Source organism: Stegodyphus dumicola, chromosome X2 (assembly GCF_044657685.1).
Source record: "Stegodyphus dumicola isolate Sdum_Otavi_A_Nest chromosome X2, ASM4465768v1".
Classification (NCBI taxonomy): Eukaryota; Metazoa; Arthropoda; class Arachnida; order Araneae; family Eresidae; genus Stegodyphus; species Stegodyphus dumicola.
In genome coordinates this window covers 14,760,468-14,783,146 of record NC_140781.1, presented here as the reverse complement: position 1 = coordinate 14,783,146, position 22,679 = coordinate 14,760,468, and the positions used below count along the sequence as shown (strand labels likewise).

The 22,679-nt window shown below is 35.0% G+C and overlaps 1 protein-coding gene across 7 annotated transcripts in view; it reads left to right on the top strand.

The window, feature by feature from the left end:
- LOC118186067 (plexin-A2-like) overlaps positions 1-22,679 on the top strand; it is a 1,141,010-nt gene that overhangs the window by 1,021,038 nt on the left and 97,293 nt on the right. For all 7 annotated transcript variants that reach the window (XM_085809149.1, XM_085809147.1, XM_085809148.1 and 4 more), the window contains 4 exons: positions 12,327-12,441; positions 12,533-12,664; positions 17,198-17,305; positions 20,214-20,307. In XM_085809149.1, coding sequence (XP_085665275.1) covers positions 12,327-12,441; positions 12,533-12,664; positions 17,198-17,305; positions 20,214-20,307 — 449 coding nt within the window. The remainder of the gene's footprint in view (positions 1-12,326; positions 12,442-12,532; positions 12,665-17,197; positions 17,306-20,213; positions 20,308-22,679) is intronic.

Genomic DNA, 22,679 nt, shown 5'->3' with positions numbered 1-22,679 from the left:
TTTTAAAAGTTTTTTTTCGTTTCGAGCTAGCACTTAATGTGGCCCTGAAAATTGTGGTGCGAGAGAAGGCTTTGAAGCATCACATCTGAGATGAGTTTCTAAGTTCTTTTATGCACGAACACAGTTTGTTTCCGATGAGCGCTGGCAGGAACTGGTCGCAATTTTGACATGCAGTTTCTAAGCTGATGCACGAATGTAACAGAATCTATCTACGATGCAGGTAGATGGATTGATTGAATGTACGAAATCCCCAAGCAAACGGAGATTAGTACCATATACTAGTTCGGCAGAAGAGGCATTCAGATCCTCTTAACGCTGATCGAAGACCTAGAAGTACAGTAGGTAACACATCAGTCCACTGTAATGCAGTGTGGCATCGAATTGATTGTTTTAAGGAGCGATGAAATATCTCGACAATTCCATTGGAATTTGGAATGTAGGGGCCGGTTCTCACTTTGTAAGTGCCCAAATACTTACTTAGTGACATGAAGAGTTGAGACTCGAATTGACGCCCGTGGTCAATAGAAATCTGCTCCGGAACTCCAAATCGAAAAATCCAAACGGTGTAAAATGCCTTTGCCACTGTATCAGCTGAAATATCAATGGCCCGACCATTTCGAGGTGCACGTGATTGAAGCGAGATGAGGGCAAATTAAAATTTTTAAGTTGGCTGGTGGTGTGTCTGACAATTTCAGATCTTTGGCACTCCAAGCACGAACGTATCCAGTTGGCCATGTGCATGCTAGGCCATACGAAACGTTGCTGTATCAGTTTTCTCGAAGCATTGATGCCAGGATGTGACAGACGATATAACTGACTAAAAATGGCATGGCGAAACCCGGAGGAAACATAAGGTTGAAATCTTGAATCCTGAATCTACATGAAAAATTTACATGATGGTGGCCTAATAGAAAGACATTCACTGAATGTTGTCCATTCATTGAAGCATTTTCCACTCAAGTAATAATTACTCATTTGAGCATCAGTCCATCATAACTTGCATAAAAAACCAGCTTCCTTTACTGCATATGTTTTGCACAATACGCATTCTATAAGGTATTTAACAGAACTTTATTCTAACGCTCTTACTCTACCGAGTTGGACTCCGGGCCTCTTTTTTACACTACTTGAAATGGAAGACCAAGATACACTAGCCAGAAAGTGATGAAAATCGGCAAACAGAGAGAGACAGTAATGAACAATAAGTGATCTTTATTTCGAAATTATATTCATAATGCAGTGCGAAAACAGCGTCATCTCAGTAAGCTGTAGGGCCACCTTGGACGATGATACACGAAGCAACACTACAGTGGACTTAGGATGTTGTCCTGAGGAATGGCTCTCCACTCCCTGTCAACCATTTGCAACAATTCATTTTCTGAATGTAGCAATGGCAGGGTCTGCAAATAGCGTCCAATAACAACATCCCAAATGTATTGGATTGGTGAGAGATGTGGAGAGAACGGTGGCCAGGGAAGCATCTGTACATCCTTGCAAGAGCACGTTGGCTGATGTGAGCAGTGTGTGGGCATTATCCTGCTGATAAAGGGCATTAGGCACTCCCTGAAGGTAGGACTGTCAGCAGCCGCGGCACATCGTTCAAGTATCATCAGGCCATCATAGTGCCCTGAATATGAACTAAAGGTGACCTGAATCGTACAGAATTGTGCCCCAAACCATGATGTCATCTTGTTGCGTCAAAGAATATGTATTGTTAAGAAGGAGAACTTCTCCGCAACAGGAGTGGCTCCGTTCCAACGTAGAGGGAAACAGCTGCGCATGCGCAAAATATCTGTCGCCGAAGCTCGGAGCCGGCATTAAAGCTCAAAGGTCACGTTTATCAAGAGTTCATAAAATGAGTATCGTTTTAAATTTCTTTAAACTTTCAAGGAAAAAATATTTTTTTGCGTAAGTAAATTAATTAATGGATTAGTTATTTTGAGCAAAAAAGTACGAAAATCCGAGTTTAAATTATCGGGAAAAGTCAAAGAAGAGACATTTTGGCAAAGAGCATTTCTTCTTAACATGTGTTCCTCAATTTCCTATACACATCGCGGAAGGGGAAATTATCGCTGCGAGGTTCCGTCGCGGCGTAATAGCAAACTGGTTTATATTAGTGTATCGAACCTTTAGTTCTTTACGTAGACGTTCTTTGGTTGCGTGGTGGGGCATTCCAAAGTTGGCGCCGAAGTGGACCTGTCTCCAGATCGACGGCACACTCCATCTGAGGACACGACCCTGTGCCATTCCGCCGTCCACATCGCTCGAGCCCGGTACCATTGTAGACGTTGTTGTATGTGATGTGGGGTTCAATGGCAGTCTTCTTAACAGACGCCATGAGTGCAGGCCACTAGCCACCAATCGACGGCAAATGTTTCTGGTCGATATGGGAACATCCAGGGAGTCTCGAACAAGCTGCAGAATGGAGGTAGAAGTGGCTTGCAGGTGCGCCACTGCTTGTCAGCGGATGCCTCGATTCACGCGTGGTGATGTCACTTCAGCTGCACCGTCACCCCTCGAACTTGCCTCATTTCCTTGTTCCAATCATCGTCGCCACAGTCAGTGCACTGTGGGCGAGTCCAGGACGGTTATTCTACGCTACGAAAGCCAATAGCAAGTTGTGGGCCACCAGATGTCGCTGCTAGTGAAAAACAGGTTTGCCGGACATTTCTTCTCTCTCTGTAGAATGGTGTTTGAGACACCTGGGTGCCTGAACTAAGGCTCTACCCCTTGTAGAACAGTTTGATCATTTCGAAAGGTAGTATACAATAACCGAAAGATAAATCGAATAGGTTTTTGTTTTAAATAATAATTTTGTAAGGTCAGATAAGAATATTGTTAACGTATTAATATCAATGGAGTTGTTGTCTAAATTAGTGAGAGCAGAAAAGTCGAGAAACTGGTGACTGTGACAAGAATAAGGTAGTGCAAACATAGGCAAATTGAATCCATTAAGAATTATTAAGTACACAACATCAAATATTAAGACATGAATTTGAAATAATTATATTCATATATCTATAACGTACACAAAAGTGAGAATGCAGACAGAAAATTTGAAGTGTAGCAGATAAGAGGAATGAAAATAAATACATGAATAAACACATATGTCAAATTATTAGAGTTGCATATTACATGATCCATATATTTAGCTGGGCCATAGGCCTATTCATATTTTCCAAACTCTTATAGTCATAATCACAGATTTTAATACTGGGATTATCAATATTTTGCTGCCTTTCATGAAATTTTTTGGCTAAGTTATAATAATGAGTGCGCAGTAACTCAATGCCTACTCTTCATGTATTCTATTATTCCTTACATACCATTCGGCATTTACAATTTGTCGTAGAACAGTATTTTGGCAGACTTGCTATCTTTTCCTACTAGTTTTCTTGGTATATGCCCAAACTGGACTTGCATAACACAAAAGTGGACGTAGAATGGGCTTGTAAATGAGTAACTTGTTGTCAATAGATAATATACTGTTTCGAGCAATTAAGGGATACAGTTTGGCGTTACAAACTCGAAACTTCTGAATAATAGATGTAATGTGCGGGGACCATCTTAGTGATTTATTCAGGATCACCCCAAGATAAGGGACTTGTCCCAGGGAATATCAGTGCCATAGAACTTCAGGTTTTTCTTGAAGTTAGTCTTCTTCGCAAACATAATAGCTGTTGTTTTTTCCCACGTTCACGAGGATCTTCCACCTGGAGAGCCAAGTCTCTAGCGTGTGTATGTAATTTTGTAGTCATTGTGTCCTATATTCTCTGAGTATGGAAGTTGTCGAAAGTGGGCAAAAAAGTGTTGCCACGTTGTCAATCAGGGTTGTGCAGTTGACGTACTAAGTAGACAATGGCTTTGTATGTGTTTTCGCCGCTGATTTTTTTCACATTTGAACGAAGAATACGGTCGTAGATCTCTGAATCGGTGGCGAATTTATACAAAATATGTTGATGCTTTTGCTCTGCCAGAAGATGTTTTCATTGTGTATTTCAGATTGCCAAAATTTATAGTTAATTTGCGATGAACTGAGAGAGTATTTGGAGCCACATGCAGAAAACAAAAACGCAATTTCTACTGAAAGAAAGGTTATTTATACTGTTTCTGAAATTATAGATATAAGGTGTAATTATATGCTTTAAAAATGTAGAAGATAATAAGTTTATCAAGCACATAAACTTTCTTCATTTAATACAAATATAGACTTTTGATAAGCTACTCGATTTATGTACAGCAAGAATTACATTTATTTTAAAACCTAACAGTTGAATACCTTACGAACAATATTGTGAACACGAAAAGGAGTGTCGTTCATTATTACGCGAAATTCACACTACTGTAAAATAAAAAATTTAAAAAAAATATAAAACTATAAAATAGCTTTATATTTTTTCAGTAGCAGTACTACTACTAGTGTGATACTTTTAAAAATAAGTTTTAGCCCAGAAGGGCTATTAATTTTGTTTTGCCATTTTATGGCATTCCACGATAAATGGCGTGTCACTTTTCAGATCGTTGCCACCAAATATTATCTCAGTGTGCCACCAAATATATTTAAAGAAATTAAATAATGAGGAATCTGCATAAATGTATGAATGTTTTTCGCCCTGTGATGAAACAATAGTACCTAGAGCCATGAAATTTTGAATAACGTAATCCTCCATCCTAATATAGGCATCTGGAGGCCCAAATTTGGAACTAGGAATTTGTTTTATTACCTATTTCATATTTTGTAAAGCATTTATGAGTGATTAAGAAACTCGACGATATCAAAGCGAGCAATGGCAGCACTGTATGGAAAAAAAAAAAAAAAAAAAAAAAAAACATTTTCATCTCTAGCGCGCGAGACTTTTTATCAGAAATTCTAAAGATATGCTCTTTTTAAATTATATAATATTACTGTTGAATTGAATTTTATGGTTTATGGGCGAAGAACATAATATTTAATAAATAAAGGTAACATGCAAAACGTTAAAAAAATGACCCCTTGGGAATAATATAAAATCTGAAAGCTTTCAGTTTTTTTTTTTTTTTTTTTTTTTTTTTTTTTTTTTGTGTGTGTGTGTGTGTGTGTGTGTAATTTTATTATGTTTTAAAACTGGTTTCTAAGGGAGGACTTTCTGAGGGAAACTGGCTCGTATACACGTTACACATGGGGAAGGCCACGAAAACGCCGATGCGGCCAGCTCATTCGCTGGATTCGAACCTCGGACCAAACAACCTGCATTCAGCGACTCTACCGCTCGGCTGCTGGTTGACTTATTAGCAGAATTATAGTGCATTTTTATTTTATTATGCTGTAAAGTAACAATGCTGTAAGACTGAGGGTTTGCTCATGGAATAGTACTTTTGCAATCTATTAGTATTAAAAAATCATTGTTTCTTTGCAAACTAAAAAAAAAAAAAAAAAAACTGTTCATAGCAGAGTTCTCATTTTATATTGTAAAAGAGATATTGATTATTACTAGTTTTCTATTTAATGTGTTGAAACGCTGTTTGACAAGGACTTCAACTGCGAGAGACCTACACTGATTATTTTTACTTTAGTACTTGCATTGTGAAAATAATATTACTATCTTTTAATTATTTGAACAGAATAAAATGTTTTGAGAAGGAAGAATGTTTAAAATAAGCAGTTCTTATATATATAAGAAATTAAAATAACAGCAATGTAATATTAAAAAAAAGTATTAGTAATTGTGTGACAAAAATTGCAATACGAATTAATCACATATACAGGATAAATTAGTATAATTTTGGTTATATATTTTACACTGAAAAATATTTTCTTTCATGTTCATTATAGAATAAATTATTTAAAATAAAAGCATTTTGATGCACGTGTGATAGCTGAATGCAGCAGCAATCGGCCATACTGTAATAGCGAATGAATTTTATTTCTTTTCCTCAAAGAAATAATTTTCATAGAAAAAGAAATTTAAAAAAAAAAAAAAGGAAGAAATATTAAGAAAGAAATTTTTTTTTTTTTTTCGAATTTCTTACTTAAATATTTTTCTAATATTAACTGTAAAATAAATTGCATGAAAACAGTTTTAATGTAAGCATGGAAAAAAAAAAAACTTAGTTTGCTATTATATTGTAATGCAAATTAATCATATAAATTTAAATGATTAAAATTTTTTATTTCTAAAAAGATTTGAAGTAAGCTTAATTCATTTACTCTTATCTATTTACCGTTGCTTTCATGGTATCCCACATCACTCTTTATTTCTTAGCCCTAAATTCCTGCGTTAACTTTCCCCTTAAAAAACGGGATTTTCCTTCACATAACACAGCAGCATATTCTGCTGCATGTTGGTCATAATACTGTTTTGTGGTATTTTTTTCGAACTACAAATACAGCGTGTGAGTTAGTGAAATAATGGAGAATATTCGTAGAACTTCAGCCAGCGCGCGCTATAAATTTCATCACTCGTCTGTACTGCAATTGGGTCTAAAGCTCCTTGAAGCTTCTTGTCCCCTTTCAGTAAAGTCAAATGGACTCACCCGTCCACCAACTGAGGACCACAGAATGATAAGTTGTGATGGCTGTCCATACCGTTTTTTTTTTTTTTTTTTTTTTTTTTTTTTTTTTTAAGTCAATGTTGTTCGTACAAGTTATAGACAGATCCAGTGATCCTAGAATAGGCGTCCAGGTGTGTGTGAGCTGAGATTTTCCTTATGGATCAACCTACACTTCTCAGTCTGATCACTGGATCCCTCATAAAATCATCTGTCTGCTGGAAATGCGTCCGTTGATGATGTCCTGGCATTCTCTGCTATTACACGCGTCCTCCGAGACAAAATTTTTTAAGATGATTTCCATAGCAAAAGTAACGGCACGAAAATTGAACATTCTGCAGGTTCATTCCTTATATCTTCTTGAACATGCGCTGGAGAGCTGCACATTTCACATCATTTGCATAACTTGGTGACCCTGAAACGTCCACCCTGAAAATTTCCATAATTTTCAGGCCACTCCTTCTTGGTGCTGCATTTTCAATGTCGGGAGTGTACTTTTCTGATAAACCAAGATGCATGTTCGATCACTTTAATCTACATCTTTCTAAGAAGAGACTAGGCAGAAAGCAGATTTATTTTGCACTATTTTAATTTTCATGTCGACTAAATTTATGAGTCAGTTTTGTTGAAAAATGTCACAATATAATTTTCCTATCAAATCCAGACTTTGATTGTTTTTAATAAGTTCACCACGAGCTTTCAGTCCAGTATCTACATCCTGAACTAACATATCTACTTTGTCAGGCGAAGTATCTCGGAGGAAACCTTTACTTGAACTTTTCTTGGCAACTTCCTCATAATTCAGTAATGTTTCGATGAGGGCTGTCTAGTGGTAGGTATTAATCGCAGATGAAATGTTTCTTTCATTTAAACTTACATCGATGTGTGAAAAGAGAGAATGTTAAAATAAATTCACAGATGCAACTGGTTCTTTATCCGTTAGACGTGTGTGCATTGAGAGACAACTGCAGATTGCTATTAACAGGATAGTTATGTGGTCAAATAAAAACTGATTCAAGTTCTCTAATCAAAAGACAGTTTGTGTCCATTTCTGCCATAAAAGAAATCTTCATCTGGATCCAGAAATCTTTCTAGAAAGCTCACCAGTTCCAGTTGTGGCAGAAGTTAAATTTCTAGGAGAAATATTTGATAAGAAACTCACCTTTCTTTCCCATGCCCCATATCTAAAAAAGTGTTTAAAAGTACTAAACATTTTGAAAGTATTATCAAATACCTCCTGGGGAGCAGATAAAACTTCTATGCTCCGAATTTACAGAGCTCTTATTCGCTTCAAACTCGATTGCGGATCAATAGCCTATGGATTGGCATGGCCTTTTATGGTAAAAACACTTGATCCTGTTTACCATCAATCCTTGAGAATTTTTTCAGGAACTTTCAGAACATCATCTGTGCAGAGTTTGTATGTAGAATGTTTCGAGCCACCCCCTTCAGCTGAGACGCGAGCAGTTGTCTCTTCAATATCACTTCAAAACTGTGTTGCATCCTGACATCCAGCCAACCACTTAGTGCTTGACATCCAGTTTTATTTGCTGTACCAAGTATGTCCTTCTTGTATTCTTGCTTTTGGATTACGAGTTCAACAGTACATGCAAGAACATGACTTGGAAGAGGTGAAAGTTCAAGCAGTAAAGTATTTGGAAATATACCTCCTTGGAAAGATGCTCACATTGAGCTTCTCAACATATTTTCCAACTTAGCTAAAGATAGCACCAGTGATGTCATGTACAAGCAGATTTTCTATGAACATAGGCAGACTTTCAATGACTATGCAGTGTATACAGATGGATCTACATCCCAGGATCACGTCGGATCTGCCTTCATGTACGAGAATACTATTGAGGGAAGAAAACTTCATCTCACTTGTACCATCTTTACTGCTGAGATCGATTCTTAGTTCTATCTTTCATAGGTAAACAACATAGGAAAAATTTCATTATTTACACAGACTCACTTAGTGTGCTAAAAGCTCTCGAATCGTATGTGAATAATGCAAATCCGTTAACTGTAGAAGTGTTAAAGCTCAATATTAGCTTCAAGGCCAAAGGTTACCGTATCCTTTATTGTTAGGTACCAAGCCATGTTGGTATAAAAAGGAAACGAACTGGCGGATATCTCTGCCTGTAAGACATCCATTCCCTATTCAGATATTAACACTCTGCTTGGGAGGAAAATTCTAATGAAATGGCAAAAGCTTTGGGATGTGCTGTTAACCACTAAATTACAAAATATAAAACATAAAATAGAACATTGGAAATGGGCCCTAAACCGAAAGGAGCCAGTTCTTCTGACCCGATTTGAGAATCGGTCATCCAAGGCTGACATACAGATACCTATTGATGGGCGAAACTGAAACAGTATGTGCTGAATGCAGCACTATTTTAACCATTAAACACATTTTAAATTAATTGTCCAAATTTTAATTGCTTTTGAAATTTTTATTTTAATACCTGTGAGGATTCAGCGAAAGATTTAGTTGGTAAAGAACCACATTCTAGCATTTTTAACTTTCTAAAAGCTACAAAGTTTTATCACGTTATTTGAATGCTCTGAATCCAGTTTGGGTTTCAGAAGATCTAACTGGGATCTAGTTATATTCATATCATCAAAATTTATCCTTTGACTATACAGTTTTCTATCTGTATTTAATATTTTCCATATTCTAGTTTTTCATAAAAGAATTTTATGTGTTTGATTTTATTCCTCGCTATTTTATACCTATATGTAACCTTGTCTTAAATTTCCATTCGTGAGTATGTACTGAATGGTGCATGTGTTCTTGTCTTTATTATTTTAAGTTTTGAAAATACATAACCTTTTGTTTGGCACAACATAACCCCCATGAGTTTTGTGCCAAAAAAAACTTCAACGAACCAACCAACCGTTTGGCTGGTTTCGTCTGCCTTAACTTCTTTTACTTTCACATGCATAAAGGAAGTTGCTAGATCAGTATAGTCTTCACCACTGCCAGAAATATTAAATTCGATAGGTCCTCCATCTCGTATATTCGTGAGGGGGTGATATTCCAGAAATTGACTTTTTTCTATAGCCTTCTAGGAGGAATGTTGAACAAATGTAGTTCAAATTTGACACTGGCGGAAGAGTCTCGATGAATATACGAAGACATATTTTTTAAGAGAAAATTTCCTGTGCTTTAACCTTCTTTAATCGGTGAGAAACAGTGTGCTTTTTTCTGCGTTTCTGCTTTTTATTGATTCATTCAGAGCCAATCATGCTCATCATTTTAGTGGCCACTTTACCCTTTAAAATATTTCCGGCTTCTTTGAGTCAAAGCTTGGCAGCCACTTTGCACTTGCGAGATTGCACTTGGCTGCCCTTGCAAGATATTGTTTAGCAAGTTCAACCCACTGTGCCATGCTTGTTTTTCGATTGCTTTCACTCCTGATTTAATAAAAGGTATGGCAGCAGAAAAGAAGGATCTGAATAAACCCCATAGTCCATAGCCTGTCCGATAAAGCCATGTCCTGTTTGTTGTAGTTAATAATCTTCAAAAGATTTTTGACAACATTAATAAGGTACATAAATTATGACAAATATTTTTGATAGAAATAAGGCTTTCCTTGCGCAAATGGAGCAAATGTTTCCATATGCGTTCTTATATCAATTTCCAAAGTGCTTATCATTTTCCGATTCACAGGTAAATAATGAGGTGTATCATAAAGTGCACTGACCCACTTCTACCAGTTACCCTTGATTTGAAGAAAAGGAGCTAAAACATCCCTCACAATTTGAGGTTCCTTATATATGATTAATACACTATAGTGTGCACAGGGGTCGGCTGTAGAAGGGTTTTAGACAATAGTTTCTGCACTATCATCCGTCTATGTTATTTCCATAGGTTCGAGACTAATATTTAAGCCAAACCATCACGCAAAATCACTTCAGCGTTATTTTTCACTTTGGTTTCCACTCATTCTGTCACTGGGTTATAATTAAAAATTCTGTTTTGATGTTCTTCAATATAAATAGCTTTTAAAATATCAAATATCAGGCACTGTTTCATAACATCCTGGGGGTAATCTATGACCTAACATTTCATCTTTCTCTAAAGCAAGTACAATTAAGTTAAACTTTTGCATTTACATTATACCATGTATGCAGGTACAGTAATTCAACCAAACCAACTTCCTACATACCTTTTAATTCAATGGGAACTGTTAAACGTCTCATAAAATGCAAAATTTTATTTTCAGGAAAATAATTCATAGAGCCATCACTCGGAAGTGTTATGTAGAAACTCACTTTAGCATATAAATTATTTGCATACAAACCTTCCTCATGCTTTGTATCAATAGTAAATTAGAAGCTTGAATCCACTGATTAAACATGTCAGATAACTGTAATATTTTGTCTGTTTAGTGTACAAAGTAGCCTGACTGTTTTTTCCGCACACGCTTTATTAAATTTGTTTAATGCGATATTGTTCTTTCAATCTAACTTTCTGAAATTCTTGTCATTAAAACATTCCTTTTACTTAGTCTCCTAGTAAATCTTGAATTCTATACAATGCTAGATGTCTTTTGAAACACTCTATAACCACAAATAGCTCTTCAGTCCAGATTGTTTAATATCCTTTGTAATGTCATGTATTCTTTGCTAACATAAAATGTAAGCAACGTTGAAAGACTGTTTAGGGAGTTATTTCTAAGTCTTTTTAAAGTACAACCAAACCAGGAGAGCGGTGTGTAGAATCCATTATTAATTTAATCAAATAAAGTTTAACAGTTAGCACAAAATCATGCTTACGGAAGCCAACACTTTTAGCTAAGGGCCTTCAAGCAGGCAGAGCATGCTGTGATTTCACCCTCCAAAACATTCCGTTAAATACTTCTTTCTTTCTACCTAATTTGAATTCCTGCATGCAATATCGTGCATCCTGGAAATTTTCATTCTGGCAGGGAAATGAAATGATAGGAAAGTCATTTAACTTGAAATAGCGGGGTAGAAAATTAAAGTGAATCCTACACCTTTTTCAAAAGTAAGCTTTAGTTTGGAAACATGCACCACATCACCCACACCTACAGCACATTTAGAAACACGAGACGGATGATCTCCATACAAAGTAAACCGTCCATCACTCTCATAACCTGAATTTATTTCTTTGGGAGCTCGCTTTATACTTGATTGAAAAATATAATTAAAGCTTTCTATTGATTTTTCCATGTTATCTACATTTATGTATTTCAAGTCATAAAATATTTCTTTGTTTTCAATGTGCGATTAAATCTTTCCACCAAGAATGCTTTTGTGGTATTAAATGTATTGAAAAGCTTCACTTGATTTCTTTCTTAAAATGTTTGAACCATTTTATTTTTAAATTCGGTACCCTGATCAGTTTGGTGTAATTTTGGTGCATGTTCACTCATTATTTTTTGAAACACTTTCACAATATTTTCTCCTCTCTTTTGTTTAAGGAGAATAGCCCATGCATATTTCGACGATGTGTCAATACAGGTAAATATATATTGGTTAATATATAACGCATGAACAAGCTGACTTATAAATGAAGGAGAAAAAGTTATGTGTTGTGCGGAGATATGACACTTGTAATGATCGCGAATGGGAAAGGATTGGAAAGGCCTTGCCTGTTTTAAACAGACTAAATGTAATGGCTAGGTAGAATTTGAATAAAACTCATCTGCGGAGAGATAGTCCTTTTATAGTTCATAGGCGAGACTCACGTTTTTGCAATAAGTTTCTTTAATTCTGTAACATTTATTTAAGTCATTCATCAATGTTGCATTGTATTTGTGTTTTAGATGTACTCAGTGTGTCTCCAGTCCTTTTCCGTGCGATTGGTGCGTTGGGGGCCATCGATGCACTCATGACACAGGAGAGAATTGTCGAAATGACATACTAGTCACGGGTATATCAGTAAGTACAAATTTTTCTATAAATATTGTTCTAAATTCTTTTTGCATTAAGTTCTTTATTTTGAAAGCTCTTTTTTCTTCCATCATTTTAGAGTATAGGTCCAAGTATACGATCTGGTCCCGGTTTCTGCCCAAGAATAAATACTACTTCTGGTGGTTCCATTGAAATTTTAGTACCATCTGGCATAAGTAAACGCATTCAAGTTAAAGTCGACAACATACAGGTCGGTGCATCTTCTCTGATTAACTTAGCTTTAATTCTGAGTTCTCCAAAGGAGTAAATGGTGAAAATCAATAAATTTTAATCTTCTGGATGTTGTTTAAAAAAGTTCAACTATATTGATGAGCCAAAACATTATGACCATCCCCGCATTTTTCAGTGAACTCTTGTGGATGACATGAAGGGCACGTGATTTAAGTTGCAATGATATTTAACTGCTGCTGGGGAAGGTAAGGAGTGAGTGATGGTAAAGGCTACTGATTTAAGTGAATTTGATAGTTGGCATATTGTAATGGCTCGAAGACTAGGAACAAATATCTCCAAAACTGCATGACTGGTAGGTTGTTCACGATCTTTTGTTGTTAATATTTATGCACTGTGGATAACTGAAAGTGAAGCTAGCAGTTGATTCCAAGGTGTTGAAAGTCAGTGTTTTACAAATAGGAGAAGGACATCAGCAACTGTCTCGCTTGGGGATAGAAAAATTGGTGCCTAACAGTGGCTCAGCTGATAGTCCAATACAATGCAGGTCCGAGTGAAAGTGTTAAGGAAAACACAATTCAGTGGACACTGTTTGGATATGGGACTATGCAGCTGACATCTCACTCGTATGCCTCTGTTGACCGAGCATTATTGTCAATTGCACTTACAGTCGGTCCAGAAACATTGAGACTGGACCATCGGTAAGTGGAAGACAGTTGTTTGGTCGGATGGATCACGATTTCTCATTCATCACATTGATGGTCGTGTGTGAGGGTATGCTGTCTCTCAGGTGAACAGTTGCTCTGCCATGTACGGCACGTCATAGACAAGCTAGTGGTGGCAGTATTAAGCGTTGGGGGTGGCATTCTCATGGGCAGCTCTGGGAGCTTTAGATGTGGCGGACTATCTGAACATAACTATGGATCAGTTACACCCATATATGCATTTGTCTTTCCAGCTCAAATGGAATCTTCCAACAGGGCAACACCCTATGTCACATGGTCCGAATTGTGTTGTAGTGGTTTCAGGAGCATAAGGGTGAATTCCAATTAATGGCCTGGCCACCTAATTCACCAGATCTTATCCCCATGGAGCACATTTGGGAGCTCAGATCTCAAACAGCACCATGTCAGTATATATCAACTTTGCATGACTACTGCTTAGCCATTTGGGACAACCTCTCTTCAGTCATTCCGAAGAATTTGTGGCATCCATTCTAAGACGAGTGGCAGCTGTTTTGCAGGTTGCACAACGCATTATTGAATACGTAGTCATAATGTTTTGGCTCCTCATTGTAGATTGTATAGTAAGCAAATTAAAAAATAAGCACGAACAATAATTTTTCTGTATTGATCAAGGTAGCAAAGTAGAAAGCAAAAATTTTCTGTTTTGACAACTGTCATTTAATTGGAAATGTAAAAATAGTTCTCATTCTTTTGTTATTATGAATACAGTAGGTAAGAAAAGTTGAAATAGGTAAATGTTCATCAGAAACCACACCAAAATGTAAAATTAAAATATATTCCATGTTATATTTTAAAATTTAGAATGTAAAATATTTTAAATTATCTGCAAATGAAATCTGTATTAGCATCATTTTAAAAGTGTGTAATTAGTTATTCCTAATATATGATATGGTTTTTAGTATGTTATAAAGTATTTCTCTCGCCTTCTTGGCATGCCTTCGTGATGTGATGGTCTGCACACTGGACGCGTACTCCAGAGGTCCGTGGTTTGATTCCAGGCATTGCTCATTTTGCATGATACCTGCTTCCAAAAATACCTAATGTCTCTACAGTGGTGCCCGAACTAAAATGGGTGTTGGATAATGATACTCCACACCCAGGATTTGGCAATTTAATCCCTTAAAACCCCAGTCACCCTTTAAAAGGGGGAGTATATAAGGTATTCTTTTGCCTTCTTGGCATGCCTTCGTGGTGTGGTGGTCTGCATGCTGGGCGCACATTCCAGAGGTCCGTGGTTCGATTCCCGGCAAAGGCGTTGCTCATTTTTCATGATGCCTGCTTCCAAAAATACCTAATGTCTCTGCAATGTGATAATTAAAGTCTAAGTGTAGGCTATAGGCTACTGAAATGTTTATGATGAATTACATTGGTGTGATATTTCAAATACAAAAAATCTTCCATTTATACCTCAAGAGTTTTGGAAGCACATATTTATAAAAAATTTCACAGCTTAGCTTCACCCTGATGTGAATTCTACAGTTAAACAAATAACTTCCAAATTTATTTGGCTAAACATTCAAGAGATATCACCCAGTGATCAAAATCTTGTATCCATTTTGAAAAGAACAAAATTTACAGACATATGCATGCACAAATTGCCTCTTTTAAAGAAGTAGATGATACATTCATATTATTCATGTTGATATCATCAACCCATTTCCTACTTCTGAGAGGAAAATGCACTGCCTTACCTGCATTGATCTATTCACATGCTGTATAGAAGTTATTCCTTTAGCAAATGAGACAGCTGTAGCAGTAGCTGGAGAATTTTTGGATACTGGATTTCATGCTTTGGAATGCTATACCATGTAATCAATGATCAAGGTAGTCAGTTTCCATCCAAACTTTTTAAAAATATTGGTGTTACTTGTGGATTTAAAGTATGCACAACAACACCATATCATCAACAATGTAATGGAAAAATTGAAAGCATCCATCGAACTTTAAAGGCTGCAGTCAGAGCACACAATTCTATTAAATGGACTCAAACCTAATCAACAGTTTTTTTTTAGGGCTAATATCGGCTTTGCGTGGTGATACAGATTACATCATTGTACAAATAGTTTATGGAAAACCTATCAGGTTACCTGAAGAATTTTTGGACAGACCAAAAGTTATCTTGGATACTGAGACATGTTAAAAAATCGCCGACATCCTTCTCAAAAAGTTTTTGTCCATAAAGACGTGCATAATTGTACACACCCTCATGCACACTGATAGAGTTCGAAAACCATTAGAAACTCTTTATGATGGATCCTTTCCAGTTTTGAAGAGATACGACAAGTATTTTACTGTGATTTTCAAAGGCAAAAATGTCAATGTATCTGTAGACAGATTAAAACCTGTAAACTGAGGCGAGCGCTCCTCATTACAAGCAGTCAGATAGTGCACAAATATTTCCCAATGAAAATCTGATTGCTCATCAACAACCTGAAAAACCACAATCAAATTTGCTGGACACAGATGTTCATAAAAAAACTGTATGCTCTGGTAGACATGTCAGGTTTCCAGCACATCGCAAAGATTAATTACATACTATTCATTATTGCTATTTCATACATTTTTTTATATTTATATACATGTATTTCCTATTCACATTTATATACATTGCATGTACACTGAAATTTTTGTTATTGAAAGTTGTAGAGTGTATCGTAACTGTGTTTGTTACTGGAGAAGGAGTGATAGCAGCTCCCTCTACATATAATATTCTTTCTTGTTGCGAAATTTAGTCCCTTTGGATTGGCAACAAGAAAAAACATAAATAAAAAAAGTTTGCTTTGATTTTATAACCTTAACGTCTTTTTTTTTTTACTATTATGAATTAAAATATGCTTAATCCATTCTAGAGTTATCCTTTACGTTATTAAATTATCTCATGTTTTGACTGAGCAAGCCATCCACAACAAAGTAAAAGATTAATAGAAAATAATGATTTTGGAAATGGATTTGTGGAATTGCTATATTCAAACTGCTGTCTTTCCCGAAAAGGAAAATGTTACCACCATAATGGTGAATAAGTCTAGTCTAGTTGAACTTAACTACATTTGCTTCAGCTAAGCTACTTCACAGAGCAACCTTAGAAAACTTTGCAGTTAAATTACAGTCATGTAATTTTATTTTCGGCAAAATTCTCAAGTGATATGTTTTTGGCTTTTAAAATAAGATGAAAATTGGGGTTTTTTACCAGAGGAATATTTTCCGTGTCTCTTAATTATAATTCATAAACTTGATGCATTATATAGTCCTTTTTATTTTGTATTATTGGCTTGAAAATGATTTAAGGATTCCATTTCTTTCCGTGGGTGCATTTTCTAAGAAAAACTAACTTGTATTTTTGTTACGCTGATATTTTTCAAAGAAATCAGGTTTGATTGAAGCCCATCAGTGACTATGTTGTTAAATCGCCTAAGAATGGTAATTCGTGGTGCGTTCCATTGACAGCAAATGAATGGGCTAATTGCATAGAATTTTTGTGTTTCTCTGAAGTGTTCATGAGAATATGAGATATTTTTCCTTAAAATGTCCTCCATAAAGTAATCTCTTCTAATCCATATGTGCTTTACCATAATTAATAACCCAAATTGACTTTTTGGCTCTGAGGGATATTTTGAATGAATGTTTGAGAAAATCCAGGCACGTTTTTCCATTATTTAAATAGTGTTTGAAATTTTCTGTTTAATTATTTTGTAAAATACACCATAATTTGGGATAATTTTACTTGAAACATTTTTATGCTTTTTTGATACAGATAGAGTGCACTCATTTGCTAAATTGGGATGTACTAATGATTTCTTCTCTTTTCGTAGCCTATTATTGCATCTACTAGATTTGTGTGCCAGTTTAACATTGAGGGAAGAGTTCGACAGGTGCATGCTCAACTTTTGGGTGATACCATTTATTGTGATCCAATGGTGGTAAGTTAATAAATTTCTTATAAGTGTATTAGTTAATAATGGTTATGTTGGTCAGGAAATGCAAACATTTTATGAAATTATATGTTGCCATTTTTATATATGTATGCCCATAGGTATTTCCATTTCATTGTAACAGTATTCCAGTTTTTAAGATTCTTAATTTGACATAATACTTTTTTACCTATGCATGATTACTCCATGATAGTTGCATATTCACCATGTCAATGCCATATGTCATGTCATGTCAATGTCATATGCTGTATGAACTCCTTTTAAGTATGCTGGTATCTATATGCTGCATTGAATTGCTTTAAGTCAGATATACTCTAAATTTTATGTCAAAGGTAAGTCAGAATGGAGATTTCTCTCCAGGTTGCTTTGAAGCAGAATTTTTATGGTTTTGTGACAATCTGTCCCAATTAAGAAAAATATTCCCTATTCTTTTGATTGCTTAAATTGTTATCAAAAATCAGAATTTTTTTTTAAAATTTTTTTCAAAAATGTACAGTCAAAAGTCGTTAATCCGGACTCGTCGGGACTTCGGCGATTCCGGACTATTGATTTTTCCGGATTATAGATCATCAGTTTAAATCTGGTAAGATGGCATGCAAAAATTATAAAATTAAAAATATGAAACCGTAATTTATGAAATAAAGAACAATTATGATCTAAAGGGTATCAAAATTTACAAAAAAAAAAAAAAAAAAAAAAAAAAGCTTAATATTTATTTTTTTACTTTATTAAACATTTCTTTCAATGTAAGTTGTTTAAGTTGCTTCGTTTTATGTCCTAATACTTTCTCTTTAATTCTATAAACAGACATAATTTCTTGTTCAGTTACAAAGTTCCGCTGTTCAAGTCCTATAATTGCTGTGTTGAGAATACCGACTAATTTGTCAATTGAAATTTTTTCATTTTCAATAACCTCTGTGTCACTTTCTTCACTATCGAAAGCGAATTATAATGATGAGGAATTTGATTTAAATCATATCAAAGACGGAGTACATTGATATGAAATACTACATTTAGTAAGGAATTATAAGCCAAATAAAATAAAAACATCTGCCCTGAAGATAAGTATAGTGTTGACAGATCAACTTCCAATTCATTGCGCGCCTTGGCATTTCTCCCCCCCTTCCCCGCCGCAGAGCAGCGTGTAATTGATAAACAGATTTCGGAATGGTTAGACAAACAGGATATGCCTTTATCCATTTTTTGCAGCAATTCCACTTTTTGTTTGATGGACATCGAAACATACTTTCGCTTTATAGATCCTTTGGGAGCTCCAGCATCAGAAATTCTATTTGACATAATCGAAAGTTCAAGCTTACTTTTATAAAATTGCTCTAACAGTCTGCAAAAAATAATAAGCCAGATCCAGATCGAAGATTAAGGAACAACGCAATCTGCAACATTAACTGAAATGGATAATTGGATGATTTTAGCTTATACCGTCCGTTATACATTAAACGCGCATGCGTAAACGCGGACGCATGTGCAGAAAGTTTGTAGCTTTGAGATCGGATTATAGATCATTCCGTATTATGGGTGTCCGAATTAACAAATTTTGACTGTATTTTGTCTTTTCTTTTAATGTAAAGTGTGCTATTTCACTTCTGTACTAAATCGCAAATAATTTACACGGCACTATTCTAATTTAAATTACAATTTTTGGAACTGCTTTTGATGATCAATGGTACCTTTTTTAACTATGAAATTCTTAATTCAAATATGTATGCTAAATGAGATTGAATTTTAATTCCATATTGCTCCAAACCCGCTATGGTTTAAGAAATGCGTTGTTTCAAATTAGTATGATTTTAAAAGCATTTTTTTTTCCAGTTGCTATCTATCATTAAATTCCCTGCTTCATAAATTAAACCAAAACTAGGTTTTGCAGTCAGGCAGTACTGCATCAATTTTCGTTTTCCTCACTATGATTGATGAATAAAGAACATCAGAGACTGTCATATTGCTATTAGTACATTATTAATACTGTGTGTCTTGAATGAAATCATGGCAAAAAATAAACTGTGATTTAAATTCAGCAAAATTTAACAAAAAATTCCCTTTCTTGATAGTTTGTATTAATGAATTGGTACTAAGTAAAAGGATTGTTTACATGATTATGGGTTTGTTCATACCAATGGATGACAAAGCAACGAGTGGCATTTGTAGCAATGGAATTACTTTTGAGCACAAATCTGACGACAAAATGGATTTGGCATTTCGAAAACGCAAGTAATAATGCTGCCATCAGCAACATGTATAGTTTGAGGAAGCTTCCCTACTGCGAGACCTGAACCCTGACTGCAAATTAAATTCAGACCCCTTAGAATGTTAGAAACGATTCTAGTATTGATAAAACACTCAGCAATAAGCAACCTACAAAATGATTCAGATACTTTTTAAGCTAGTCTTTCCCAAACTGTTTAGCCCCACTATGCATATGCATACAGTTACAGTTTGCCGCAAACAATGTGCATACAATTGCTTTAAAAACAGGTGAGAAAGGAGATTCCTTATTGAAGATGATGTAATCATTAAATACTAATAAATAAATGTATATAAACAATTATTTGATAATTACTAGAAGTCAGGGTTCAGTTAGAGATACATATATCAGTAATTTAATAATAAGAAAAGTGTACATGAAAATTTTTCATGACCCAGACAATCTCTTGCATTTTAAGCTATTACAGCAGAAAACATTTTAAAGTGTTTTTCTGGCTGAAAAACTGGCTACAAATTTTTATCACTGGAATAAAAAGTGCTCTGATGATAGTTTAAAAAGCTCTGATGATTTATATTATGATCTATAATCTATAATTAATTACTATTTAAATGTCTAATATAGAATTAAGTGGATTTATTGTAAATTCTAAAATATATTGTTTTGTAATTTTAGTTTGCATATGGCACTCAAGCTCCAAACATTACAACTGCATTTGCTGTGATATGGGATGGAAGCAAGCCATTAGATAACCCAGAAAACATACATGGTACTTACTTGCCTATGTGTTACTGTTTTTTATGGTTGATATTTGTATTATATTTCAGGAAGAATTACATACATATAAAGCATATAAAAATATGTATGTGTAATAACTGCTTATTCACCCCAAATTAATTTAGTAAACTTTGAAAAATCTAAATCATCTGAAATTTTCAAAATTACTGCATAGACTCATTGCATCCTATATGATACATTGTTAACATATCCTATGTTGGTTGGTTTACTTATAAAGTATTTCACCCCTACTTTCCACATGCCTTCGAGGTGTAAAGAATACTCAATGCATATTTGAGAGGTCCAGGGCTTGAGTCCTATTGAAGGCACTGCACATTTTCCCCATCTCCAGCATCAAAAACCTTAATGTACAGTGACACCTGAAATAAAAGGTGATGGTCACCACCACCAGGATTTAGTACCAATTCATCACTACCTGTGGACTGGAGGTCCCTTAATCCCCAGTTACCATAAGAAGTAGGAGTATATAAAGTATTTTCTCCATCCTTTCTACATGCTCTCAGGATGTAATTGGAAGCATAATCGACACATATTCAAGAGGTCCAGGGTTCGAGTCCTGGCAAGGGCACTGTATATTTTTCACATCTCCTTCTTCAAAATAACCTAATGACTCTACATACTGAATAGAAAGAAACGGATTATTCATCACTAGGATTTTTTTTTCCTTCAAATAATTTTGTCCTCTATTTTCAAGTGTGTATTAAGCTGCTTTTACCCCCCAAAAAAGTTATAATTAACAACAGTAAGACAGAAGACAGCTTTTAAATTTTATGCATCAAAAGCATCATTTAGATTTTGTGCATTGTTTTATTTAACACTATAAAATATGAAACTAACATTATTATTAAATGTTACTCAAGCATACTGACCATTTTTTACTCATTCTCGCAGCCAAATTCATCTGAGTTGTCAGTTTACATGAAAAATGCATGATATTCTGAACCACCACACCTTGAAAGGCGAAAGGAATCTGCAGGCTCATTATCTTTTCACAGGCAATATAGTGATTTAAAAAATGTTCATATCCCATTCAAAAAATGTGTTGATATGTGTGTGTGTGTGTATATATATTCATCAGTGTTGACACCTACTTGTGCCCAGACATACATATACTAAAGAAATTACTCAAAATAAGGTAATGGAAAGTCTTCATAATTTGGGTTATGGGGATTCCGAAAAAAGGTATTTCTATAATTTTTGAAAAGTTTCTCTGAATATTTAGTAATTTTTGATTAATTATATCAAAAGTTTCATATCACATTTAAAATTTGTGAGAAGATGCAGAAATAAATTTACAACCAAATGTATTTTTTCCTTACCTATTGTGAATTAATTTATAGTTACAAAATTAATCCTCTTTGTTTCATCAATTAAGGAATTCTATAAGTAATACACCAATCATAATTATATTTGCAGTTACCTTTATCTTTTGTGAATTTTTTCATGAAATCTTAAATGTAAGTCTGTTGGAGCTTTTGCTATATTGTCACTTTAACCTGACTGATCATTATTTCCAGCTGTATATGACAACAGCTGTAAGAGTTAATGGCTGATCTATGGTAAGTCCCCCCCTCTGAGTCTAGTATCAAGTAACTGATCAGATGTTGTAGTTTTGACTTGTTTTTTGGATTTTGTTTTAAATAATTTGAATCTCGATGATGAGGATGGGTAGGCTTATCTCACGTCTCTGACTAGACCAAAATGCCAAAAAGATGAGGGTTGTGCTTATTGTTGCCCAGCTTCACACTGAGGCAGAATCATCGTAGGGAAGAGTATTTTAAGTGCTCCTATGCCATATAGACACTGTACATTTAACCATCCATGCCATTTCTGAGATTTGACTCTGGGCTGAAGTTTATGGCAACCGACTTTTCTTTCACTAGGTTAGCAGCAACAGGTCAGATGGTTTAGTTGGCATTAACATTTTAATTTGTAAGCTGCCAGGAATGAATCAATAAAGCTTTGCTTTATTTTAACTTGACTTGTATTCGTGTCGACAATTTAATAGCTGAAAAGGTGATAACTTGCCAGCCAATTCAGATAACTCATAGATAGTGAGATATTAACTTGAATGTAGTAACCCCCTCCTCCGAACTGTGTAATATTGAACATATGAATATTTGCTGTGTAGCAAATTGCACAAAAGCTCTAACATACAAATTGAAACTGATAGTTACCTCATGGAAATAAAGACTTCATAAATAATTCATCTTTTACCCAACTTGTACGTCTTGTATTCATACAATATTAGCATGGTTAATTTAGTCATATGTTTATCAACATATATTAAAAATACACAGCCGAATATGTTCAAAATAAATCTAAGAAAGAAAAGTTTCCAAA